General features: G+C 37.5%; 1 protein-coding gene across 1 annotated transcript; it reads left to right on the top strand.

The window, feature by feature from the left end:
* Window positions 1–16700: 16700 nt before the first annotated feature.
* Window positions 16701–20920, top strand: LOC133518588 (uncharacterized protein K02A2.6-like). Its single transcript, XM_061852249.1, has one exon. It carries the CDS (start codon window positions 16796–16798, stop codon window positions 20918–20920), a length of 4125 nt encoding a protein of 1374 aa, XP_061708233.1. The 5' UTR covers window positions 16701–16795.
* The last annotated feature ends 304 nt before the right edge of the window (window positions 20921–21224 follow it).

Genomic DNA, 21224 nt, shown 5'->3' with positions numbered 1-21224 from the left:
CATAACCATTGAGTTTCCATACTTTTAAATAAATGAAGGATTTCTGAGGAAACTTAAAAAAATTAGCCTTTGATACGTCTTGAGGAATTGGGTACTTGACACATGTTGAATATTATAACAAAATTTAGCTAAATGAATAGAAAATGAGCCATCCATTTTAAAAAAGACATATTGAGATTGAAAAAGACATATTGAGATCATAAAAAATACAATGCTCCAAAGTCTCTCTAACTAACTTACTCTCAATTCCGACCCTTGTGTTGCTTAAATGCCATGAGTCCTATATAAAATATTATTTTTGATTTTGGATTTCATACAATGAAATTAAAAAGACAGCGTCCTACGCTTAATTATGTAGAAAGATAAAAGGCCACCTTGACACATTTCAGATTTGCTGGTTGACTGGTAAAATACCCGCAATAGGGTATTCGACTGTATTTAAAATAAATTATTTCACACCATGCATGAAATAATAATAAAAATGGCTATAAGTTTGCTTAAAAGAGTTGAGAAGTACCCTCAATTCCTCATGGAATCCATCATCAGAACTCAAGCTTGACTAAAATGTGCCTTGAAAACCTAACTGCTTCACAAACATGCATAGAGAACAAATTGCCAAACGTGAACTATGCGGCGTTGAAGAGTTCCATTCTGTTCATCATCAGCAGTTCCGCTTCACCAAATGTCACGTCTACAAATGTAAATGCTTGATTTGATGATGAAAATACTAAGATCACTATATATATGCCTTTAACATTTGAGGAGTTCCCTCTATTCCTCATGAACCCCATCGTCAGAACTCGAACTTGACAAAAATTTGTCTTAAAAATCTAATTTGCTTCACGAACACAGCGAAGAGGACTAATCGCCAAACGTGAACTGTGCGTCGTTGAAGAGTTCCATTCTCTTTATCATCAGCAGTTCCAATTCATCAAATGTCACTTTTTAAATTATATTATAGAACATTATTACACAAATTGACTAAGTCCCACAGTAAGCTCAATAAGGCTTGTGTTGAGGGTACCTAGACAACGATATATATAATATATAAATATTTATAAATACTTAAATACATAGAAAACACCCATGACTCAGGAACAAATATCCATGCTCATCACACGAATAAATGCCCTTACCAGGATTTGAACCCGGGACCATCAGCTTCGTAGGCAGGGTCACTACCCACTAGGCCAAACCGGTCGTCAAACTTTTTAAATGTAAATGCTTGATTTGTTGATGAAAATACAAAAATCACTATATGTATGCTCTTCACATTTTAAGAGTTCCCTCGATTCCTCATGGATCCCATCATCAGAACTGAGTTTTGACAAAAACGGGACCAATCTGTATGTATATATATAGAATCAATCAAAAAAATAAAATTCAAAATCGATTCAGAAATGACGGAGTTATGCAGTAACAAACATAAAAAAAAACATACCAACCGAATTGATAACTTCCTCCTTTTGTTGTTGAAGTCGGTTAAAAACTGTCAAGTAGCCAATTGTTGTTGTATTTTTAATGCTCCGTGTCTGTACAAAACTACGTTCACATGATAGTAATGTTCTATTTGGTCGATTCTTGCAGGATTAAGTTTCCTTGCTATGCGTGGATTTATCTATTATAGTTTTGCGCTTAAAAGGCTATTTGCACTTGGCTCAAGCGGTCAAAGGTCACGAGTTTAATGTTATGTGAACTAAAACTATTTTCACAAATTTACAATTTCAACTACTTATTACGAATACATATATGTATTTCCCGTTCTTCCGGTTTAAAAATAAACCACAAAATCTAAGGGTCTACGCTAGCTGACGCGGGTGCACGGAGCGGACGAGCGGGTTAACGAAAAATAGTATGAGCAATGCTAACTGAAGCGGACACGTGCGGCGGATTTCACCTACAAATAGCACCCGCGTGCGTGCGCACGCGGCGGGCGTCCGCATCAGCTAGCGTAGGCCCTAAGGGCGACAGCCGGATTCCGTTTGCTTTTTTTGACGTCGAAAAATGCTTGAAGCTTGCAACTTCGGGGACGGGGGGCAGTGATGTAGGACACCTGACCAAGGTCAGAGACCATGTCAGACTATCCACTAAATACTAGCGGTTTGTCCTCCCTCATCGTGTTTATGACACGCTCACTGCATGAGCGTTGCTTAGTCACCACATTTCTGATTTTTTTTTCTATTAGTGGCTTTATCCCAGGAATATTATCATAAGCAGCAAGTTATTTTCAGAGGGTGCAATGTTAATTGTGTTAACACAATAAATAAAAAAGCCTGAACAGATTTTTTGTATTGTTTATATCTTTACGAGTACAAAGTAAGCATAAAGCATAATGTATCGACTCGTATTTGGATGATTATTTATAGTATGATATTTTTTATTGAGAAACAAACTGCATATTACAATTTATTAGAGTCATAGTGTTGTGTTCTTGCCGTGCTGATGAGTAAGGTTGCAAAAGCTCAACGAGGGTGCAGAGTGTAAGGGTCGGCAACGCGCATGTAGCGCCGTTGGTGTTGCAGGCGTACATACGCTACGGAGACTGCTTACCATAAAGCGGGCCGTATGCTTGTTTGCCACCGACTTAGTATACATTTTTTTATACAAAATATCAACTAATATGATTAAGACACGAGCAAAAACAGTTTCCACTAGTGAATCAAAAGCAGGAGTGCTTATAAAATATAAAATTATTATCGAAGTAAGCAGGAAGTTAAATAACTGGCATTTGTAACAATTGTGCTTGTTAAAACGAGAATAAAAATCATACAATACAGTACTCAAGTGAATGTGCGAAGATGTTACTACTAAGTTAGGGTTTATTTTCCAATGAGATAATAAATTTACCCAGCTTCATGATGCAAAATGAGTATATTTTGAGTTATACATTGAGCATGAGTCTATATTCCTACAAAAGCCGCATTGTTTTTATATTATATTTATTTCCAATTCCAACTAAGCCGTTCAAAAAGCGTTAGTAAATGCTTATTATTTATTAATAAAATCAATTCTCTGCTAATAAGCCAATCGAATCAACTAATCAATTTCCATAGCTATCAAAGACAATAAGCTATTAAGTTGCCGTTACTAACGGCATTAGTACTGTATGGTTATTATGGTCTGTGTTGAACTAATTTATTGAAACGAAAAAAATGTTAACAAATATTTTAAGGGTTCTGTGGCCAATAACTTTTTTTATACTCTGGTACAGTACTTTTTTTAAACTTTGTCAGTAAAAAAGGTTGATCAGTGATCTCCTAAAGAAAATTTGAATTTCGCGCCTTTTTCTACTAACAAGTTGTGTTTCAGTATAGTTTCGCCTCTCTATTTGGCCAATCGCAGCATAATAGTTTCTTTTTGAATAAATTGTTACGCATCGTTTTCTTCATTACTTATACGTCGTATAGTATGTAAGTCTTTCTGGACAATTTGTACTATAGAACTAACCCTGAAATCCCAAAAATATTCCATACAGGCAATTTCATGTTTCACCGCTATAGTTAGGGGGGCGAATAGGGGAATTTTCAGTAATACTCGAGCGTGGCAGTTTAAGATATGAGAGATACCTTAGACCTAATAGAACAACCTTGTAAAGTTTTTAGCTCTATATGTAGTGACGCGCGCCTAGGATAGACGATCAGATTAGTAAAAAAAAATCGATAGTCTGAAATACTCGAGCGCGTCAGATTAAGATATTGGGGGTTGATTTTAGTGTTTTAAGACTAAATTTAACTAATCTGACGATAAGTCCTTGACGCCGCTGAGTTATAGGGTCGCGAACTTGTAAAAAAAAACGTTAATCCGGCATTCTCGAGCGCGATTTTTATTTTTTTTATTTTGAAGAATATAATCTAAAACTTACTAAAAATACAAAATCTGTCGGTTTCCGTATGACCGGAAGTGTGAAGGAGCCATTTCGTCTTCCGAAAAACGCGTTGCGGCATATAAGTCGCGAACGATACATTTTACAAAAAAAAGTTTAAATAAACAAAAAAGGTAATTTTATTTTACACAAAAAAGGTCTCTTTACATTTTTGTCCAAACTTAAAACTTTTTGACTTGAAGCATCATAAAAACTCAAACTCCCGGTTTTTTGAGTATATCTCGAAAACTGAGGGTGTTAAAAAAAATTGATATGAAATAACGACGATTAAATTATGTGACTTTTATTATATCTCAATTTTTTTTTTCTAAAGCTTCTCGACAATTTTCGTGGACTCGGAAAAAGTTACGCGTATCTGTATAAAAAAGTATTATTAACATGTACAGTTTCATGTATGTATATTATTCAATAGCCTGTTGATCCTCGAATTGTTTTTTGGACGTACCGTAAGTAAAACGAAGTGAAGAATTGAAGCAAAAAAGAGGAATTTGCCATAAACATGTAATACAGACTGAGCGCTTCGCGGAAATATGCCGTCCTACCAGTATTTTTCCTTTATTTCGCAACATTGATGGTGGGGAAAGAAGCGGTAGAAGGGAATTTTCGGTACACCCTAATATATATATATATATATATTACTACCCCTACCGTAGACCTATGTGCCCTCAGTATGACGCCGATTGAAGAGAGAGAAAAGACCCGACGGTATATTTCTCGAATGTGCTGGAAACTTTCTCCCCTGTAGCCTCGCCCCGCACTGGCTGTATCTATCTTGTTCCTCGGCCATTCCTCAGTCAGCCGGCATCCAGCACACGTGTACTATCACTTGCGTATTTCAAGCTCACAGTTTATTCATTATGTTTTTGTAGTTTATCGACTTTTGTGATAAGATTTTGGTGATGAGTGATAATCAAAGGAAGTTTTCGGTCAGATTAAGAGAACCCACCAACATTTTTGTCAGATTAAGACAATATGCTTTCAGGATACCGAGATAAACCTCCCCTATGAAAATCTGACGCGCTCGAGTATTTCGAAAAAACTTTTTTTTTTTGCATTTTCAAAAATTCATCGTAACTTATCGTCACGCCGAAATCGTCAGTTTTTTTAAAGGGAGCTTCCTTGGGGCCTACTTAACACCCCTTCCGAAAATCTGACGCGCTCGAGTAAATTTTTTTTTTTTGCATTTTTGACTACTTTATATTCCTACCCCCACCACGCAAACCGGCAGATTAGTATACCGTTGTTATCAGATGCACTTGGGGCATACGTAGTATGAATATCTGACGCGCTCGAGAATGCCCAAGTAACTGTTTTTTTAACATTTTTGAAAAACCGTACACGTCAAACCCACCGCTAAAATGGTTTTTACCATACGAGCTTTTCTTTTCGAAATTATTTTATCTTTCGATTTTGATAGGTCTCGACGACGCCGTTGAATTACGCCATTTAGCTACCTCGCCTCCCTAACTACTACTAAGATGGTTTCATGTTACTGTATATCCGTCAACCCTAAAATAAAGGTTAGCTATAACTGTGCTGTCTGTACGCAGGGGTAGAATTAAAAACAAACCCCGTATAGCTACTTAGAAATCTGAATGATAGTAAAAGTAACTTTGTTCTGTTTCTCAACACCTCACGTTAACGCACCGTCGCTATTGCAAATGGTTACAAAACTAGTTCGAAACGCAACAAGTTGGGATAAATTGCAATTTGTCGGGGTTCAAACAATAACGTCAATATCACAATATTTGGCATTGTTGTTGTTTCAAAAGATCCGGTTAGCAAAAAAAATATTATTGACACTATATTTTGTAGGTACACTCGTACAGGTTGGCCCAATTTTTACTACGAAACCAATCCCGAAATCGCGAAAAAAAAATTACTCTACCATAGAAAATGTCAAGGTGTAGCCATAATGTATGACAGAGAAGATTTTTATCTCGCGATTTCGGGTTTGGTCCTATAGTAAAAGTTATGACTCAGTATGACCTATATATTCACCCCGTAAATTATTGCAGGTGAGTTGACTAACCTGTACATATAGGACTGAGATATCCAGGAAAGGTATTAGCAGCGTGTAGACATTGGTAGGTTACAGGCTTCCTTGCAGAGTATAAACAACAGAGAACGATCTAATATGCCATTTTATCTAAGTTTAAGATAATTTCTGGGTAAATAGCGCATTCAGTCCTTGTACCTACATGCTTAGGTCACATTTTTGCAAAATTAGGTATACGCAATTATTAATAGATCAAGTACAAATACAATCAATTACGAGTAATATTCTTTATTAATTACTACCTAGTCATAAATATTTCGGTAAATAATTGGGGCTAATAGTAATAAAAGAAAATTGTTCAGTTCCTCTATCGTTTTCTGATTTGCATGTTGAGCTCTAACCTACTCCATTATAGACCAGCGGTTGAACAAAAATGGGTTTCGATAATATTAAAGTTTTTTCTTTTTTGATTAGTCATTGGGAGTATGTTAAATAATACTTTGGTAAAAAGTTAGAAATTTTAAGGTTGAGCTTTCGGTTATATTTAAATATTTTAATTTTTGCTAATAACTAAGTAAATATAGAATTAAAGTTACAGAAAACTTTAGCATATCGAATAACACTTCAATTTATATACAATTTTCAGTTTTTAGAAATCTGGAACATCTGCTTTCTGGTAAACGTAAAAACACGAGTTATTTTGTAAATATAGAATTAGAGTTGCTGATATTGCAAAATTACAATATTATCGATCAACTTAGTATTCTAGTAAAAAGTTAGACATGTAGACAATGTGCTTGTCTAGATATTGATTTCAGGTTAAGCAGTATAGCTGATATTGAATTAAAGTTTGTAGAGTTAATAATAATCAATCATCAACAATGATCTCAGTTACTAAACAAAAATTTAGAAATATAAAATCACGGCGACACTCATTACTGATATGTATGCATTCCTTGCTTATATAAATACGTTACGTTTCAAACGCGCGGCAAGTTTGCGCGCGCCGCGCCCTGTGGCAGGAGGCAGCGAACAACGGTAGTGGGGAGCGGGGTGCCCTTGACTACGTCTACGGTCCATCAAAAAAATTCCTAAAGCGTGTTTTAAATTAATAGCAATAGAAAATTGTTATTTTGTTGTTACTATAATAAGTATTGCCCGCGGTTTCGTTCACGTAGAATTCGTTATCGCGTTACATGAATATTATTTATTTATTTTAACTTTATTGCACAAACAAAAAAAAAACACAAATGGCGGACTTAATGCCAAAAGGCATTCTCTACCAGTCAACCATTGGGTCAAATAGAGACAAAAAAAAACACATTCTCATACAGATGACCACCCTTCCTTGTACCATTTTAAAAGCCAGTTGCAGCTTTTCTTTCCCGATTTTTTTCAGATGTTTGGACTTGGTATTTTCCTCGCGATAGTTATTTGTTTTAAGGGGAATGTTTTGTCGTTATTTATGTATATATTATAAGAAATATAAGTATGTATATTTATGTATGTATGTATTATGTATGTATGGTATGTTATTGTATTATATTTGGTTGTTGTTGTTAAAGTAGCACCGCCCACAATCTCTGCTTTGCCTAAAGGTTGACTGGTAGAGAATGCCTTATGGCATTTAGTCCGCCTTTTGTACTATAAGGTTTTCTTTTGTGCAATAAAGATTAAATAAATAAATAAATAAATGTTGTTGTTAACCGCTAATGCTAATATTGATAACCGATAGTTATATAGAGATACGTTATAAAGTATATGCACCCTCATGTTATTTATTTCTGATAAGAAATAAATGTAAGACAAAATTCACAGTGACACATTTCAAGTAGGTTGCCTTGTAAGATTGCGTACGGATAGTTTTTTTGTTTGTTATTTCATCGTATGATATATCAAATGAAAGCTTATTTGAAAGTTGCCGTATTAAAAAAGTTGGTCCAGTTAATGGTCGCCTAGATTAACCGATTTTTATATAAAATGTAGGCAACCATGGACTGGACCAACTTGTTAAAAAGGCAACCTAGTACAGTTAGTAATATAGTACCTGGGCGACCGAGCTTTGCTCGGTTATAACTATTTATTGTAATATGGTGGTGATAATCTACATAAACTTAAAAGGTAAAATGTGAACTGACAATTATTATTATTTACAATCGATTTTAACCTTACAGCACTTGTCACAGAGTAACGCCATCTATTGTCGATTTCTCTTATTACATAGGTCATTTTTTTTACTAAATTAAACTTATGTAAAACAATAAAAATTAAAAAATTATATATAAATTTGAACATATAAAAAAACAAAAGTTAGTCACCGGGCGAAATTCGAACCCGTAACACTCGTTTAGCAGTCCGCGTCTTAACCCGCTGGACCAGACGGACAGTGGCCGGCAACACGAAATTAGTCACCATATTCTGCGTCGAAAGAAAAACGCATGAAAACTCGAAAACACGCGTTTTCCCAAACATAAGACTAATCTAGATAGATTGTATACCCCCAAAAACCCCTATATACCAAATTTCAGCGAAATCGTTAGAGCCGTTTCCGAGATCACAGAAATATATATATATATATACAAGATATAAGATAAAATAACTTTTCTTTTGATATATCATGTGACGTTTTCGTTTACACAGTAAAAGCACAGTGTAAAAAGTAACAGTGGGCCGACGCCTTTGATGTTTGCGTAAATGCCGACACCGCTCAAGGTCTCCGTACCTACCTAGGGTTATCACAGACTTACACAACTGCCCAAAAGAGGATGGAAATGTTTTTAGTTTTCATGTTGTATGATGTATGTGTACTAATTTTACAAATGACGTCCATTTTGGAAATAAAGATGGTGGACGTCACTTTTTTGAAAAAGTCGTCATGGGTGTTGTTTTCTGGGTTTTTAGGGGTGTGGATTTCAAAAATGGCATCTATTTTGAAAATAAATATGGTGGACGCTACTTTTTGAAATGGGTGTCGATGTGTGTAGCCGTGATATCAACCACCTTTAATTCTAAAATGGTCTCTATTTTTGAAATCTGCACCAACAAGAACCGCCAAAATTGACGTCATTTTTGTAATTGGAACCCCGAGGAACCTCGGAGATGACACCCATATAGATTTTTAAGAAAAATTAATGTCCGCCATCTTGGATTTCAAAATAGACGTCATTTTCGTAATCGGAATCCCGAGGAACCTCGGATATGACACCCATATCGACTTTTAAGAAAAAATAATTTCCGCCATCTTGGATTTCAAAATGAACGTCATTTTCGTAATTGGATCCCCGAGGAACCTCGGAGATGACACCCATATCGATTTTTAAGAAAAATTAATGTCCGCCATCTTGGATTTCAAAATGAACGTCATTTTCGTAATCGGAACCCCGAGGAACCTCGGAGATGACACCCATATCGATTTTTAAGAAAAATTAATGTCTGCCATCTTGGATTTCAAAATAGACGTCATTTTCGTAATCGGAATCCCGAGGAACCTCGGATATGACACCCATATCGACTTAAGAAAAAATAATTTCCGCCATCTTGGATTTCAAAATGAACGTCATTTTCATAATCGGATCCCCGAGGAACCTCGGAGATGACACCCATATCGTTTTTCAAGAAAAAATAATGTTCGCCATCTTGGATTGCAAAATGGACGTCATTTTCGTAATCGGAACCTCGAAGAACCTCGGAGATGACACCCATACCGATTTTTAAGAAAAACGAATGGGTTCCATAATGGATGTCATTTTCGTAATCGGCACCCTGAGGACTTTCAAAAATAATGAAAACATCAAATACTACATGATACAATATATACAAACAGAAGCAAGAAACAATTTCTTGCTTTTTAAAGTCTTAAACTACTCATAATTTCTTAAAATAAGTTATAAAACATGTCCGCCATTTTGAATTTAAAAATTGATATCATAATTATGATATATTTTTGTTTACACTGAGACAAATAATTAGCACATGTCGTATGAAATATTTTAATTGTGTGTTTTTTTATATTTATTTTTATACTACGTCGGTGGCAAACAAGCATACGGCCTGCCTGATGGTAAGCAGTATCCGTAGCCTATGTACGCCTGCAACTCCAGAAGAGTTGCATGCGCGTTGCCGACCCTAACACCCTCCCACCCCTCGTTGAGCTCTGGCAACCTTACTCACCGGCAGGAACACAACACTATGAGTAGGGTCTAGTGTTATTTGGCTGCGATTTTCTGTAAGGTAGGTACTTCCCCAGTTGGGTTCTGCTCTAGATCTGGAATGACATCCGCTGTGCTGTGCCCTACCACATAGAGCCAGATGACATTTACAATGCCCATACCTCTCTTATAATGCCTGTGCTAAAAATGTGATTGCGAACTACCTGCAATAACTATACAGTACCTGGGTTCGGTTATAACTAACTATTTATTGTAATATGGTGGTGTATAGGTGATAATCTTAACTACATTCTTTAACTAAATTAAACTTGTCTAAAACAATAAAAATTAAAAAATTATATATAAAATTGAACATATAAAAAAAAAAAAAAGTTAGTCACCAGGCGAGATTCGAACCCGTAACATTCGTTTAGCAGTCCGCGCCTTAACCCGCTGGACCAGACGGACAGTGGCCGGCAAAACGAAATTAGCGACCATATTCTGCGTCGAAAGAAAAACGCATGAAAACTCGAAAACACGCGTTTTCCCAAACATAAGACTAATCTAGATCGATTGTTTACCCCCAAAAACCCCCATATACCAAATTTCAGCAAAATCGTTAGAGCCGTTTCCGAGATCCCGGAAATATATATATACAAGAATTGCTCGTTTAAAGGTATAAGATAATTAGGCTTCTTTTTTCTCAATCTTTTTAAGAAACTCACTCCGTTCGTTTCCTAAGTCCACACTCGTGTATTTTAATGCCTTTTATTATGTAGCAGTAACATAAACTACTTATATATGTTGAAAGTAAGTACAGGCGGCTAACACAATGGTAACAAAAGACAAAAGTTTTGAAAATGTAATTTTCATCATCGTCACTTGGCTGTACATTTGAGGGCCTATCGCGAACCACGTTCGACGTGTTACCTCTCTGTCGCACTTGTAAATTCGTACGTAAGTATGACAGGGAGGCAACACGTCGAACGTGGTTCGCGGTAAGCCCTCTGATGCCACCTCCATTAGTCTTTTGTACGCCGGTATAGCCTTCGACTCAATGTATAATCTACACTTTTTATTCCTCCTTCCCGTAGAAATATTTAACTTTCCCATCACCAAGAAAGATTATTTGCTCGCAGTTATTAGCTGCTCAATTCCTCGTTTTTTCTCTGTTACTAAGTCAGTACAGTACACATATCAAACATTTTTCACTCATTTTGAAGTCATAATAACTTTTATTCTATAATTAAATTCATGTAATGTCCGCATCTAATTTATGTGCACGATAAACAAACAAATGAATGATTTGAAAGAAAAGACAAACAGCGCTTGCGAAGCTGAGCGGGGGGCGCGGGCGGGGCGAGGTATCTATCGCTCACTAGGTCGGCTACGATAGGCTCCCGCGCGCCGAGCCGACATGTTGACGGACCAGCGCGGCGTGGTTATGAATTTCGCGCCTTTTTAAGTTGATTTTTACTATTACAATGCAAGCTACACACAGATATTTCTTACTTTCCATAAAATGGCTGCATATATTATTTTATAGTAATAGACTTATCTCTACGGACTTTAATTCAATATTAGATCTTACAGGACAAAAAACGCATATTAATTGTAAAGCACATAACCTATTCTTCTAATTTTTTGCCTTGCCTATTAACTCAAGAATTTAGATATGATATTGTAGATTTTTCAAACTTTAATTCAATATTGACAAAATAATAAGCTAATTTGAGTTTGACAAAGTAGCACGTTGATTTTTTTTCTAAAAATTTGATAGCATAAAGCCTCATACATATTATAAAAGACGATGCTTAAATTTTGTACTTTAATTCAATATTCAAAATTCATCAATAAAAATACATAAATACCTTATTTATATCTAACGCTCGTTCTAAATTTTCTTCATATATTACAAATATGCTTAAAAATATGTCCCATAACAGATAAACATCACTTTTCACTCTTTAGAATTATCGAAACTTAGAGGGCAAAAATCCGGTCCCACTATTGGTCTAATTAAGGGTTATTTTGGCTCATTTCTAAATGTTAGATTTCGATCGTCTGGTGGTAATTGGTCAGCGTAGGCATATCTAAATGTAATGTATAATAAAAGGACGTCAGTACATTAAAATGGAAAAGTGCAAGGTCGCCTTTGTCATAAGATTTAAAGGTTAAACTTTGGATTCATTTTTAGATTAATAGTGACTAATTAAGATTAAATTTTGTTATAGTAATTATAATGTTTTTAGACGGAATAACATAATCAAAATCATTATTTCCTGATTATGCAGATCAATTGTTTAGGTTTACTAGATTATCATATTCATAAACTCCATCATCTTCAGCCGAATAACGTCCGGTCGGCTGCTGAAGAAAGGTCTCTCTTCTTCTCTGTCGTTGTACAGTCACGTCTGAAAATATCTATACATAGTCTCAAAAATATGTATACACGACCTTATTGCCCATATATGAAGATGCATACATATTTTTGGCACTTTATCATCCGTATATATATTTTCAGACGCGGCCGACAGACGTGATCGTGGCTCTTTGCAGAGCGTCGTGGTCAACTGCTGACATCAGGCGCAGATATTGCTTGCCGTACGATTTCTCACCATTTTTCGCGCTTTTACCCCTGAACGCATTCTGGCAAATCCGTTCAGGGGTCTCTTCATGGTAGATTTGATTTGATCAGTCCATCGCATAGGTGGCCTTTTACGCGGTCTTTTTCCGTTTGCTCTACCCTGCACCACTAGACGCTCTATGGAGTCGTTGTGGTCTTGTGGAGCCTACGGAGACCAGGCTCCACAAGGTATCTCTAGGATACGTTTATTAAGTCGTCAGCCATCTTGATTTTACTCGTCAACGATTCTTACCTAGTGGATATGGTAGAAGTGGAGCTAGATGAAACATCATCCCTCTCATCAACCTATAAGTTTCTCAAATCCTGTAACTACCTACCTGGTACCCGATACATACATACAATACTTTAGGCTCACACTTTTTGTGACATTATAGTTTTCGTGTATCAAGAGCAATACACTTAGGGGCAATTTACGATTATAGATATTATATCAAAAAAAAATTGAGAAGCTGGAAAGTTAATGAATTATCTTTAAGTTACCAAAAACCTTTTTACTACACAAAATGTATATACATACCTCTATATTAATACAATATGCCAAGAAAATACGAATAAAACATCGATGGTAAAATTAATACTTTTTAGGGTTCCGTAGTCAACTAGGAACCACAAGGGCAATGTAGTACAATAAAATCTAAAAAAATATTTTTTTAGGGTCTTTCCCCTGCACGTCAAGTCACCAAGTGGGGGTGATTTTTTTTTCATTGAATCATCTTTATCATAAAATGGCAAAATAGCACGTCAATATCCATACTTTTTTATGTAATGGATTTCATGCATCTCAATTATTTATTGTATGATGACATCGTTTTGTGAGAAGACGTAGCACTTTTTAATTACTTGCCTATGACATATACATATGTCTACGTAGTGTTTATTTAAATTGTTAAAACCTAATTCTATGCATGATGCATTAAACCGTAGAAAGTTGAAGAAGAGGGCATCGTGGAAACTTTTGTTAAATGAATATTACGATCGTGTAATAACGTAATGCTAATGTTACAGGACGTCACGTCACAGATTGACAAGTCCCACAGTAAGCTCAAGAAGGCTCGTGTTATGGGTATTCACACAACGATATATAAATGCCCTTACCGGGATTTGAACCCAGGACCATTGCCTTCATAGGTAAATATTGTCATCAAAATAATAAAATGCTTTTTCTCCATAACTCTTTTATCGACCTCTTAAGCGATTAACAAATACTGTCGAATACCGCTCATACATGCCCAATTATTTTGTTATTCAGAAAATATAATGATTTAGCGCTATACATCTTTTGTCCGCAAGTGTACATAGATGTACCGTAACAAGCTGTATTCAATGGATGTCCATAATACATTCAAATTCGCTTGCCTAACGTAGTTGCGTATAAACATGTGACATTCACTTATGTGTCAAATTTAAAATGTATGTATGTCGGTGTATGCGGTATTTCCTTTGTCATAAAGGTTAAAGTTATATGAGTTATTTAACCAAGGTTCGTTGTGGATGATATTATACAGTGTGTAAATCCAATAAGGGTAAATTCAATATTCAACCAGATATTGAATTTACCAGTGTAATCATTAATTAAGAAGTTTTTTTAAGTTACAATTAATTACGACCTCGTAATTTTTTTTTAATTTACCGAGCAGCAATGTACTGCAAACATTACGAGACATAACATGACATGGCATTACGTAGTAACTACCAATAAGCGTTGACAGTCACTTTAAAAAGATCGCATCTCGTAACTTGTGTGTTGCTTTACATTGCGGGCCGAATTATTTTGTATGGTTTATATTTAAATTGTATTTCTATGCATTATTTATCTCAATATACTTCTTAGGTCCGTTTAAATATTCGCCCGTATTAAATTTACATACTGTAGATGAGAAAAATACTACGAGTAAGGTATTAGTTTTGTACGAAATTTTAGCAGACAATTTTACCACCGATTTTTTATTATCATCATGTCCTTGTTTTGCTTTTTGAGATTAATTAAGTCTCGTGTACTATTAAAGCCTGGGTAATTAACTCTAATGGCTATGATACATATCGCCTCCATCGCCGGCCGCCCATCCATTAAAAAAAGAAACTATATAAAGTTTCTGAGATATCAAGAACTGCCCATTGCACACTACATAGGATTCGGGAAAAGCTGACATAAGATATACAGTAAGCTGCAGAGAAAACTGACCCCCACCCTGCAAACAAGTTTCCCTTAGGGTCAGTTATGTCTGCAGCTTAGTGTACGTGCAATGAAAGAAACAGTTAAATGCGACAGGTTTCGAACAAAGACAACCTACAAGTAAAACATTTAAATATTACTTTTGGGTTTCGTTCTCGATATTAGCATATATTACACATGTATGTAGTTTCACAATAGACTCGCTATTTCGCACTATATCTTGGAGAAATAAAACACAATATAGAAAAAATAGGGTAGAAATTCAACCCTCACCAACCAGGCGCTATCATGCACGATTTAGTGCATCGCTGTTTCGCACGTTCCCTTTAGTATTCAAATTAAATTAGCGTTACTTTTGCTTAGTACTCGTATGTAAATGAACTAACATAGTATTTTTAAGTTTTTAAGTTTCACTAATACTTCTATGGACACTTATATGTCTGAAATAAACAATTTTTTTATTTTATTTTATTTGCGTGCTAAAAGTATATCAACGGTTTTAAACCATGCCGACGCGTAAAACTAATGAAGATTATTACGATTATCTTGAAAAACAGTTAATATGAAAATTAAAACGTAGAATTAAAAGTTGGCGTAACCGCCGTCGTGTTACTTCTTTGTTTTCGTGTAGTGACGATAGATCCATATCAGGTCGCGTAGCCAACGTTACAATAGTTAATGCTCCGTAGCGTAGCGTAGTCATCTCTTTCTGTCACTCTTCCATATTAGTGCGACTGTGACAGTTGCGTTTCGTTCGCCACAGAGCATGAACGATATGCACGTTGGCTGCGCGGGCAGGCTGCACCATAAAGTAGAATAGTTTCCTCATTCACCCAAATTGGTAGTAATAATTCCTGTATAATAATTAATAGCAATTATACCATATACACCATTATAGAGATCACGTTACTTTGGTTTGCCGGAAAATTCTAACCGTTTGCGTTTCTGTGTGAATATGTTGTGCGCATGAGTTTAGCTTACGAAAGCTCGCCTAGAGAGGCTGTCAAAGTAATATGACAAGCCGACAGCAAAGGCGAGGCTTAATTACATGCCCATGCGGTAAGAATAAATAGACATTTTACCCAAAAAGAAATCTGCGAGATTAGCTAATTATGCTAAATTAGCGCCTGGGATCTACAACATTAGCAGAACAGAACAGATAAGATGACGAAAATACTCCATTTAATTAAATTGATCGTAAAAAAGCTGTTCAAATGAACAAGCTATAATTGATATTAATTATTATTGAGCAAATTTAGGTTAACCGCCTTCCAATTTTTCAACAACTATTTTTCTACTTTATTACTTGTTAAGCCGTGGACGAATCTACGTAAAACTATCTCTAATCCGACAAAAGAAGTTAAAAATATTGTATATAGAATTATAAAGTAAGCAGACATCTGGTGCAAGACTTAACTTAGACAAACAAGCATGTGAGTGTAAAAAGCTAGATTTGACCCAGTGATTTCTCTGCACACAAGTCTATCTTTAAAGTAACTGTAATTGCGCTCAGTTACACCCTATTTGGCGGCCATTACAGTCAACAAAGGGTGGGCTCAAGCTGGCAAAGGCAATGTTACCTTGTGTGGATTTGAGCTAGCTATCAGTCGTTGTCTCGTTTAGGAACACAACTAAAGTATATCTTTGATATCTGTGTGTGACGGTTTAAGTTGAAAGTAAAAATATCAGGTCCACTGTAATATATGGGTATAATGATGTAAGAGGGTAGAAACAATTCTCACTGACATAATGTATAAGTACCTACTTATCATCGCTCTCTTTCAATAAATGGTTGTTACCAAGCGGACGCGTCTTGTGCTTTCTCTCCGTTCTAGAAGTTCCTGGATAGTCAGTGCATCTTAAATACTTCAGTGGCGACGAAATCGAACTGTGAACGCGTGTGAAACTTTTTTTTTAGTGGACGTGAGTGAATATCGCAGTTACAATGTCTATCGGTAAAATTGGTGCTTTCGATGTGCATAAGGATAATTGGGATTTATATGTGGAGCGCTTGGGCCAGTATTTTGTGGTTAACGACGTTAAACCGGCTGTGCAGGTAGCGACTTTAATCACCGTTATGGGTAGTGAGGCGTACGAGCTCATGGCAAACTTATGTTCACCGGACAAACCGTCAACAAAAGAATTTGATGACCTTGTGGCAGTTATGAAGAAGCACCTACAGCCAACGCGGAGTACCATGGCCGAACGATTTAAATTTCGTCAGAGGACACAAAGAAGTGACGAAACCATCGCGGAATATACTGCGGAGTTAAAAAAGTTAACAAAAGATTGTGATTTTCAAGAAGCCAGTTTAAAAGAGAATTTACGAGACCGATTCGTGTGTGGTATCCGTAATGATAGCATTCGGCAAAAGTTATTTACGGAAGATAACCTAACATTTGAAAGAGCATTTAAAATGGCAGTGGCGATGGAAGCAGCGGAAAGTCATGCGGCGTTGGTACAGGACCGTTCTACAATAGAGGAGGGAGTATCATCATCCATGATAGCAACGGCAGTGCATCAGCTGGCCACGGTGAAGCGGGACAAGCGACAGTCGGCGGAGGCGGCTAGCACCGAGCGCTATGGGCCGCGCGGTCCAAAGGTCACGCAGGGCGACGGGACAAAGGGCGCTATGGGCGCGGACAAGCGACGAGTCGTTACGAATAGTGCGGACTGGAAGGGAGGACAAACCCAGCAATGTTCGGCGTGCGGAGGGCAGCATGGACAGAGCTCGTGTAAATTTAGGGCCTATGTTTGCAGAGTATGTAACAAAGAAGGGCATCTTAAGAAAATGTGTCCGAATTTAAGAAAAAACGTCTCTTTTCATGCGATGTTAGAAGAGCAGGCAGGGTACCAGTATTCAGACAGTGACAGTAACGGCAGTGAAGAGGTAAATAACTTTTCTATAGATGCTAAAAAGTTGAAGAAGTATGGGCCTTACATGGTGCAATTAAAAGTGAATAATGTAAATTTAGTTATGGAAGTAGATACGGGCAGTGCGATATCTTGTATTAGCTATGATTGTTATAGTCAATTATTTCCTGAGTGTCCGTTAAAAGCTAGCAATTTGAATTTATGTTATTATACGGACATAAGTGTCAAACCCGTAGGTAAAATATTACCTTCGGTGCAATATAACAAAAAATGTAAAGAGTTAGATTTGTATGTAATGGTTAACGGGAAAACGAGTTTACTCGGCAGACAGTGGATAAAAGAGTTAGGAATACTACCTGACTTAGTAAAATCCGTCAATTGTAATAATGTTAGTACAAAGCATATTTTTGACATAAACGATTTCAGTTCCAGATATTGTGAAGTATTTGAAGGCGGCTTGGGAAGGTTTACTGGCGGAACGGTGGGGTTCCGGCTGCGAGAGGGCGCGGCGCCCGTGTTCCTGCGCGCACGACCTCTGGCGTATGCGCTGCGCGAGCCAGTTGAGCGCGCGCTCGATCAGCTGGTGGCGGACGGTGTGATCACTCCGGTAAACTCGTCCGACTGGGCTACGCCTATTGTTCCGGTGATGAAAAAAGATGGAACCATTCGGGTATGTGCTGACTTTAAACTAACTCTCAACAGATGTTTGGAGGTAGACCGTTTTCCGCTGCCACGGGTTGATGACTTACTTGCTAAATTATATGGAGGGACTCGATTTACCAAATTAGATTTATCGCAAGCGTACGCACAATTTGAATTAGACGAATCCAAACGGTTTACAGTGATAAATACCCATAAAGGCTTATTCATGTACAATCGACTTATATACGGCTTAGCTTCGAGCCCCGGTATTTTTCAGAGGAAATTAGAACAGCTATTTGGAGATTTACCGCGCGTAGGTATTTTTTTAGACGATCTGATAATAACCGGGGAAGATGATGAAACGCATTTAAAAACGTTACATGAGGTGTTCAGAAGGCTCAAAACTTACGGTCTAAAGGTTAGGAAAGATAAATGTACTTTCTTTTCCGAATCGGTGACGTACTTAGGTTTCGTTATCAGTAAACATGGTGTACACACGTGTCCTGAGAAAATAGAAGCAATAAAAAAGGTTCCCGAACCAAATAGTATTACGGAGTTACGGTCTTTTATAGGCTTAGTAATGTATTATGCGAAATTTGTCCGAAATATTAGTACGGTACTCACACCGTTTTACAAGTTACTAAAGAAGGGGGTTACGTATCAGTGGAACCAGGAGTGTAGTGAGGCGTTTAGGAAAATAAAAGAAATATTAACGTCTAGTGAAGTCCTGGCTCATTATTCTCTCGATCTGCCGGTGGTTTTGACTTGTGACGCTAGTAGCTTGGGGGTGGGCGCTGTGGTGTCTCACATTACGCCGGACGGCGAGCGGCCGGTGGCGTACGCGTCGCGAACACTCAATGCGGCAGAAAAGGGCTATTCGCAAATTGAACGTGAAGCATTGAGTATAATATTTGGGGTGAGAAAATTCCACCAATATTTATATGGTAGGGAATTCACTTTACGGACCGACCATAAGCCTCTGGTATCTATTTTTGGCGAAAAGAAAGGAATACCAGTAATGGCAGCTAGTAGACTTCAACGATGGGCGGTATTGCTAGCCGGATATAATTTTAATATTGAATATGTGCGCAGTGAGAGTAACGCGGCAGACGCCCTGTCCCGTTTGCCGGTAAACAAATCGGTCAGTTTAACGAAAGAAGTTACGTATTTGAATTTTGTTCAAGATTTTTTACCTATAGATAAAAAAATGGTTCAAGTTAGCACAGAAAAAGATTCTGTATTAAGGCGAATAGTAAGTTATTTACAGACCGGGTGGCCATCATCAGTAAATGACAGAGAGGTCCAACCTTACTTTTTACGACGAAACGAATTGTATATGGACAGGGGCTGCATGGTTTGGGGCTACCGGTTAGTAATCCCAGAAGTATTGCGGGAAAAGTTATTACGGGAGCTACATGTGGGACACATGGGTATTGTAAAAATGAAGAGTATGGCGCGCAGTGTCATGTGGTGGCCGGGCATCGACGCGGACGTGGAGCGCACCTGCAGGAGCTGCGGCACGTGCGTGGCGGAGAGCTCGGCGCCGCCGCGCGCGCCGCCACAGCCCTGGCGGTACTTGACGGACGTCTGGACCAGATTACATATTGATTTTTTGGGACCCATACAGGGTAGGACATTTTTGATTCTTATCGATTCTACTTCTAAGTGGTTAGAGGTTTTCCAAATGCAGTCGACCACGGCGAAAGCTGTAATAAAGGTATTAAGAGAGACTTTCTCGCGTTTCGGTTTACCACGAGAAGTAGTTTCGGATAACGGACCACCCTTTACAAGTCAAGAGTATAAAAGTTTCATGACACATAATCGGGTCAAGGTCACTTTTGCGGCCGCGTACCATCCGGCTTCCAACGGGGCTGCCGAGGGGGCAGTCAAGTTGTGCAAGCGGGCTATTAAAAAGGCTATGCGGGATGGTGGCGATATAGATGCAGCGTTGCAGGCTTACCTTCTAGCGTATCGGAATGTAGAACATAGTACCACAGGGGTATCACCGGCAGAGCTATTGCAGCGTAGGAAGCTTCGTTCCAGGCTAGACTTGTTAAGGGATGGATCGGTAGAAGACAAAGTCAAAGAACGACAAACAAAGCAAATAACTTACGCTGGCGGTACATCTAGGGAATTTAACGTGGGGGAAAATGTGTGGTATAGGAACTATAGTGGGGGTAGTAGATGGTTAGATGGTAGAATTCAGGAAAAAACAAGTTCACGTAATTATATAGTTGCGGCGGAAAACGGTTCACCCATTCATAGACATGTGGATCAAATTAAAAGTCGCTGGATGAGCACATATGAGGATCCGTCTCCGTCATCACCAACCCAAGAGTCGGACGGGTTGAGGAGTGAGCGCAACGACACATCTAGTGTAACGGTTGAAGATCAATGCCCTGCGGAGTCTGGTGGAGCAGCGGTGACAGCTCCCTCGCCACCCCGATCTAATACGTCAGAATCCACCGACCCCCCGGTCAACCTTCCCCGGCCCACACTGAGACCTAGGGATAAGTTACGTTCTGTAAAAAGATATGGGTTTGAGATTGACTAAAAAACTTTATCATGAAAATGTACCTAGTTAATTAATTTTCACATATGTTAGAAATAAGGGTGGAGGTGTAATATATGGGTATAATGATGTAAGAGGGTAGAAACAATTCTCACTGACATAATGTATAAGTACCTACTTATCATCGCTCTCTTTCAATAAATGGTTGTTACCAAGCGGACGCGTCTTGTGCTTTCTCTCCGTTCTAGAAGTTCCTGGATAGTCAGTGCATCTTAAATACTTCACACAAGTTTTTAAAATATTTCAATGGCAAATTAATTCATTTAATGTTTTCTAAAATTATAAT

The sequence above is a fragment of the Cydia pomonella genome, chromosome 6 (assembly GCF_033807575.1).
Source record: "Cydia pomonella isolate Wapato2018A chromosome 6, ilCydPomo1, whole genome shotgun sequence".
NCBI classification, from domain to species: Eukaryota; Metazoa; Arthropoda; class Insecta; order Lepidoptera; family Tortricidae; genus Cydia; species Cydia pomonella.
Note: the sequence above shows the minus strand (reverse complement) of the source record. Positions and strands in the feature narration are given on the sequence as shown.

What these genes read in the sequence shown, in the direction of transcription:
- LOC133518588 (XM_061852249.1), top strand. Translation starts at nt 16,796, where the DNA reads ATGTCTATCGGTAAAATTGGTGCTTTCGATGTGCATAAGGATAATTGG.